The sequence below is a fragment of the Mesitornis unicolor genome, unplaced genomic scaffold, assembly GCF_000695765.1.
Source record: "Mesitornis unicolor isolate BGI_N332 unplaced genomic scaffold, ASM69576v1 scaffold45980, whole genome shotgun sequence".
Lineage (NCBI taxonomy): Eukaryota > Metazoa > Chordata > Aves > Mesitornithiformes > Mesitornithidae > Mesitornis > Mesitornis unicolor.
Genome location: NW_010157174.1, coordinates 1 through 6,889, shown reverse-complemented (window position 1 = coordinate 6,889; position 6,889 = coordinate 1). Strand labels below are relative to the sequence as shown.

General features: G+C 57.9%; 1 protein-coding gene across 1 annotated transcript; it reads right to left on the bottom strand.

Annotated features, from left to right (window-relative positions):
- Positions 1 to 3,133: 3,133 nt before the first annotated feature.
- SLC8B1 (solute carrier family 8 (sodium/lithium/calcium exchanger), member B1) lies at positions 3,134 to 6,837 on the bottom strand (the record flags this gene model as incomplete). The annotated part of the gene is made up of 14 exons (XM_010178954.1): positions 3,134 to 3,331; positions 3,418 to 3,482; positions 3,951 to 4,031; positions 4,121 to 4,274; positions 4,464 to 4,585; positions 4,960 to 5,101; positions 5,245 to 5,375; positions 5,602 to 5,658; positions 5,744 to 5,851; positions 5,930 to 6,097; positions 6,189 to 6,295; positions 6,412 to 6,468; positions 6,555 to 6,607; positions 6,685 to 6,837. Coding segments are annotated over 14 exons (1,596 nt in total), but the record flags the coding sequence as incomplete, so codon positions are not given.
- Positions 6,838 to 6,889: the final 52 nt, after the last annotated feature.

The following is a 6,889-nucleotide window of genomic DNA, read 5'->3' as shown; positions in this document are numbered from 1 at the left end:
GGCAAGGAGGCTGCCAGACCTGGTAGCTGAGGGATGGGAAGGAAGGGGAAAAGGGATCCCTTCCCAGCTCTGCCACATTTACTCTGTGATCGTGGCTGGTTGCGCCATCGCTCGTGTTTCATTGCCCACAACGTAATGAGAACTTGTCTCTGTGAGTTCCTTTTTTCTCCCTGTCAGCACAGAAAGTGCTGAGGGCTGGAAGTATCTGTGAGCTGGGAGGGCCCCCTCACCTCTTGCTGTTTGATCTTTTCTCAGGCTCAGACTGAGAGCAGAGCTTTCTGGGGTGGCTTTCTCTTTCCTCCAGACCGATCAGGCAGGGGGAGATCTGTGTGCCCATTCCCATTGTCCCATGTACCTGTTTTTTACCCTGGCAGCCTCACCACATGGCACAAGGACAGTGGGAGAGGACTGATCCTACCTGGGATGAGACTTTCAAAAGCTGCTTCTGAAAACCTCTCCCTGTGTGGCACGGTGGGAGCATTTGGGCTATGGGATGGAAAGGGGGTGAGCAGCTTTCCGGGCAGCACGCACACCAGTGTCTGCTCTCAACCCCTGCCAAATTCCCTGGCTGCCTCGGGGCAACTCTTTGTTTCTTTTCTGGGTACTGCAGGTATGAAACTCCTTCTGAGCTGAACCGTGAAGGACCTCAAAGGGCTGTTTTCCAAACCATAAATTCGACCACAAATTAATGAGCAGTGCAGTTGTTGCTCTTGCAGTTGCTCTGCATGGAGTCACAGCTTGGGAGATTTATCCAGATTAGTCCTGGGGCTGGAGGAGATGTTGTTTATTCTGGTTTTAAGTTGTGGGCAGGATGAACAAGCATTGTGAAGGTTAGGGGGAAAAAAATGTGGCTGTGTTTAAACTCCGCATTTCCTCTACAGCCTGATTCTCCTTGCAGGGCGGTGAGTGATATATTTTTTTGCGGGGTGGGAGTGTTTTCAGGGTGTGAAAGGAGCTGCACCTTTAAGCTGTATTGGGGGGCACTAACCTGCTTCACATGCAATAACAGGGCTCTTGTGTCACAGGGACGGGAGTGCTCGGACAGGGATTCAGGGCTCAGGTGCTGCTTCCGTGGCTTTGTGCTGAGATGTTGATCTGCCCCCCCACACTGTATTAATTATTTTTGTAAACCAAGGCGGGTCGCAGAAGTTTACTTCTTCCATACAACTGTGGAAGGAAACAAAGTTTGAGTACGGGGCATCCCCTTCTATTTATCCTCCTCTCCCCCACCTGACGCACCGACTGACGACAGAGACAATCATTTTGTAGGGAGCAAGGGAGGAAGCACGGCAGGATTTTGTATGCTGGCGTTTTGTTTATAAAAATTATTTTATGGACATGTCTGTAAAATGTTCTCTAGATTTTTTCCAAGCACACTAATAAAAAGCATCCTCTGCTTTGTAAAGGCAGCGGCTTCCTTTCCTCTTTCCCGTGTTAACCCAGACGCAGGGTTTGGCTGCAGCTGAAGCATTTCCACGGTGTTTGAAGAGGAGCGGTGCCTGCCCTCCCTCCCCAGCAGTAGCTGCTTGCATGGGCACATTTTGCCTGCGTTCCCTGCCAGACTGCTCCCAGTTCCTTGTTCCTGGGCATTGCAAAGCCCAGCTTCCCGTCTGCCCTTCCCCATGCCAGTTTGTCCATAAAAGTTACAATACTGCTTTCAAACTTACGCTTTTTTTAGAGCTACTCCAATGTGATGTTTAAGGTTAGAAGGGTTTTTTGACCCTGTACGTCCGTATCGGTACATTGGCTGTGGTTTGGATTGCTTTAGTGTGTAAAGAAGTGGGGCTTGGCCCTGCCACTGCTCCCTGGATAATTCCAGCAGCTGCCGGTAACTTGTGAGCACGTTCAGTGCAGGAAGCGTTTTTTTTTTGCGAAAGCCCATATCTGGTTAGAAAAAGGAGAAATTCTCCAGGCCTGGGAGGCTGCTGGTGCCTCTAGCAGGGAGCAGGAACCAGGTCTGGCAGTTGGGCTTCTTGCAAAACAGCCTCTCTGAGAAGCTGAGCTGTGGTTGTCCATCGTAACGGCAGTTTGATTTCAGCCCTGCGGCCCATCCTGCCCAGGAGCAGAAGCCCCAGCCCTCAGTGTCCCTGTCCCCGGGGAACTGAGCAATGCCCCTTGCAGCCCGTGCTGACCCCGTGCCGGGGGGGTCACCGTGACGCTGCAGTTCCCAACCGCGCACCGAAACGGCCGAGTCAGGCGCATGTGACTGCTCTTGAGAAACCAAGGTGAACCCGCGGGGAAACCGCTTCCCCCTGCGCTGGGCAAACCACCCTGCGCCCCTCTGCTGCTGCTGGCTCAGCTCTGGAGAAGCCAACAGCACCGTGCTGGGTAAGGGAGAAAACAGCCTCACAGCAATCAACACAAGTCACGGGTAGGTTTGTGTTTGGAGGTTTTTTTAACACTAAGACTCTGTGTGGAACCTCTGAGTCCTTTCCTACAGCTCTGTCCAGCCTAGGAGGAGGAGAAAAGTAGGATCTAAAACATAGCTTAAAAAAGCAGGGGAAACCAGCCTCCCTTGGTTTGGTTTAGGTTTGTTTTTTATCCTCCAGCTTTGCTTGCATTAAAACCAGGCACCGCCTGCAGCTTTGTCTCACATTAACCCCACCTCACTGTGCCTCAGGTGCTATTTCAGACCCACAGTACAAACGTGTCATGTCCTTTGCAGTGACAAACTTGTGCTCAGACTGTCACGGTTACCCCACGTAGCACAGCTGCCCTAGCGCTGTCCCAGTACAGCCAGGATGGAGACTGGGAGAAGTGAAGTGGTTGAAGAGGTAAAACCTGTCCTGTCGTGACCCTGGGCTGGAGCTACCCTCCCTCTGCCCCTGCCACCAGAGGAAGGTGAGGTCTTAACCTCCCTCCTGCCTGGAGGTAAACAAGATTTAACCGCACAGGAGAGGACACAGGTAATGCCAACAGCTCATTTGCACAACCAACCAATTTCTCCCACCCTGGAAAGTAAAGGCCAAGGGCTGGGCTGGATCGCAATGCCTCCAGCGTGGGGGGGCAGCAGCATGGTTGGGCTGGAGGTGCCCTTGTCCCCCTGGCAGGGACAGGGAGAAGGGACAGCAAGGCCCTGATCTGGCAGAGTGTCAAGGATGGATGGTGCATCTCCTGCTGGGGCCGGGGCCAGTCAGATGGTGGAGAGCTGGATCACCCGGAATTCGGTCAGCAGGGCCACGCAGAGGAAGGCCAGGTAGTAGAGGATGAGGCAGACGCCGTAGGCCTTGCCCAGCTGGAAGCACTGTGCTGGCACCGACACGAAGGAGAAGACCAAGCTCAGTCCCAGGGCTCCAGCGAGGATCCAGACCAGCAGGCTGTCGGGCTCCAGCTGCCAGAGAGTTGGGGAGTGATTGGGGGTGACACCGGGGCACTGCTGCCAGTCTGACCCATGTCACCATGTCACCGCAGCCTTACCTTCACTACCAGCTGGCTGCTGGTCATCTGCAGCAGGCAGCCGAGCCCCACGCCAACCAGGATGTCTGGGGCACGTTCAGGATGAAGACCCAATGCAGGGGACATCCCTTCTGCCCCAGAGAGCGGGACAGCACCATCCCTCCTCCCTGCTGGCACCTCATGGCTGTTTCCTAGCCCAAAGTGTTTGCCCAAAGCACTCAAGGAGAGGCATGGGCCTGGTCCAGGGACCACCCAAAGCCTCCTGGAAGGTGGCACGGCCTCCTCCCCTCAGGCAGATCCCAAATCTGCCAGATTTGGATCCCAAACCTCCCACCCCACAGTGGGGAGAGCGGGACGCTGCTGGCTCTATCCCTGCAGCATCTCTGTACCATGCCAGCCCCTTGGCACTGCGTGGGCTCTGAGGAGGTCCAAACATCCCAGAGACTCTGGGATGGATCCTGCCCAGCTCCTTACCAGGAGCTCCCCAAGACCAGGCGGCGAAACTGAGGCAGCCCCTGCCCCAAGTACCGCCACCCCTGGCACCCAAAGGATACTGAAGATGATGCCCCCGAAGCAGGCGGAGAAGGCCATGCGGGGATAGCCCTGCCGTGCCATGGTGAGGTCGGAGAAGGTGTCTGCAGAAGGAGAAGGGGAGACCTTGGGGAACACTGGGAGGCCAATGGGGGCACCTGGGGGGGGCCCTGGGGCGCAGCAGAGCCCTTACCACCCACACTGTTGCCCCAGGCCAGCAGCGTCAGGCCCAGCACGGTGTTGCTGAGCTGGAAGATGATGCCCAGCGTCCGGAGGATGTTCACCAGCTCTGTGGCTGCAGCGTTAATCCACATGGCGCTGGCCAAAAACCCGAGGAAGGCAAATACCTGCCGGGCAGAGGGGTAAGCTGGTCCCTGGGGACCCTGGGACCCTGCACCCCTCCAGACAGTGTCTTGGGGACACTGGGGACTGGGAAGGAGGTGCTGGCTCCTGCTTTGCCCCCAGGACCCTCAGCCCAGTCCGGAGCAGGGCTGGGCTGGACCCTGGTGAGCATTCAGGGCTGGGGTGCACCTTACACAGTGGTACTTGGGCGGCTCCTCATTGCTTGTGGTGATGAAGATGATGATGGCCAGGACAGAGCCAACCAGTGTAACCAGTCCCCAGACTGGGAAGACACCCTGGATCTGGTACAGCCCATCTGCACACAGCAGAAAGAGGGGGCATCAGCACAGCCCAGCCCCACACGGGCTGGGGCACGATCTGATCATGCTCATGGTATGAGGTAAAGTCTTGTCCCCTGAAGCTACCTCTACCCTCAGCGCTCCCCTCTGTGCCTCAGTTTCCCCAGACAGGCCCGACCTGCCACACTGCTCCTCCAGGAGGTTGCTGGACTGCAAAAATTGAGCCACCCAGCTGCAAACCAGGCCCTCCAGCTTGGCTTTTTACTGGGCCACCCTCCCTTCCCCAGAGGGGGTGCCAGCTCCAAAGGCTCCTGTGGTCTCCAGGGCTTTGGTGGCCACCTCGGTCCTGTGTCCTCCCAGGTTGGTGTCTGGGACTGCCCCAGGCTCTTACAGGCGCCTGACTTCAGGGTGAGGATGCAGAGCAGGGGGCTGGTGAGGATGTGCAGGCAGTTGAGGGGTCTCTTCCAGTTCAGATCGTCCTTGTCAGGGTCCACAACAGGGACAGTGAGCAGCAGCACCAGCTCCACAGGCACCTGGGAGCAGCAATCATGAGCAGCGATAGGGCACTCCCAAAGTGGGACACCCCAGGAGGTGCCTGTCTGCCATTGCAAAGCCCAGGGTGATGCAGCCCCAGGGTCTAGCAGGGATGGGGACACTCGTATGCCCCCTTACTCACTTTAAAGACCTTGAAGAGCCGCCAGTACCAGGGCTTCCTCCTCCACTTGCGGTAGTCCAAGGGCCTGAGGGCCCCAGTGAGGATGCGCAGGGAGCTCTCCCGGGTGGGGAGCAGGGGCTGGTACTCCTCACCTGCAAGGGGCCACACACTGAGCGAGGTGAGAGGCTCCCCGTGCCGCAGCCACCATCCCAGCCCCACTAGCACGGGACTGTGGTCACTTGCGTAACCCCAGGGAGATCCCCCTGCCCCACGGTGGCATCTGGCCACAGCCAGCCCATGGGCTCAGCCATGCACGCAGCAGCCTGGGGGTCCTCAGGACCCCCAAGGACAGAGCAAAGCCCCCCAGGAATGACATACCATAGTCCCCGCTGTTCACGCCCGATGACTCCCGATCTTCAGCATCTGTTGGCATCTCTGGGGGGGGGTAGGAGAGAAAGGGGGCAATGGAGGGAGACTCCAGCACCCTGGGGGAGACCCCAGCATGCCAAGGGTCCCTTACCTGGCTCCCAGGGTCTGGGGGGGGCCAGCCCTTCCGCCCGCTGCCGCCGGTGAATCCAGGTGCAGAGCACCACAGTGAAGACGTAGAAGATGTACAGCCCCAGGTAACCTGGGGGGGACAGGAAAGGGGGGTTATGGCACCCCCAGGCTGCTCCCACCACCCACCCAGCCTCCCCATAGTGCTCACCCAGAGCCTCTCCCAGCGTGATCCTGCCGAAGAAGAGGACCATGAAGGTAAGGAAGACAGCCACCATGTAGAAGATTACGTCCCTGAGGAAGGGCCTGGAGGCGGCTGTGAAGGGCTTGACCAGGGCGATGCCCCCAGCCACCACCGTGGTGACAAACACGCCAGCGCCTGCCAACACAACAGGTCCCTCTCAGGGTGGACATCCCGTGGCTCCATAATGACTCCCCCAAGCAGGAGCTGGCAGTGGGGGTCTCCTTACCAAAGACAGCCCCGATGGCCAGCCCCGCCGTCCGGGGGTCAGAGAAGGCCACCACGGCACTGAAGACATCTGGCGCCCCGTTGCCAAAGGCCAGGAAGGTGACACCATGGAGAGGGGATGTCAAGGAAAAGACCAAACGGCTTCCTCCCCACAAGGACACTTCGTGCCACCTCCCTGCATCCCTCCTCCCTGGCTGATGTCCCTGTGACCTGACAAGGATACTGCCACGTTGTGAGACAGCTTCAGGTTGGTGGAGATGGCTGATAAATTGGGGCAGAAGCTGAGAGGGCAGAGAAGGAGACAGAGAGGGGTGAGGGGACTGCTTGGAGGGGGATCTCCCATCCATCCCTCCCTGGGGCTACTCACAACTTCTCTGCTGTCACACCGAGGATAATGAAGAGGTACAGGAGCCAGAGAGCCTGGGGCAGAGAGAAGGGTCGGTGGGGTCCTCAAAGCCCAGCATCCCCCAGCACTGTCACCCCCTCCCCATCCTTACGTAGAGAGTGACGGCCAGGGGGAGCAACCGTGGGGGAAAGACGCAGAAGACCCCCTCCAGGTAGTTGAGGAAGCCACCTTCCAGCTGGCAGTCAGGGTTGCTCCGAACAAAGTGGCACCACTCAGAGCTGTTGCGTTTCCGCACCTCCCAGCACTGCGGAGCAGAAGTGGAGTGCTTGGGTGGGCAGCCCGAGTCCCATGTGTCC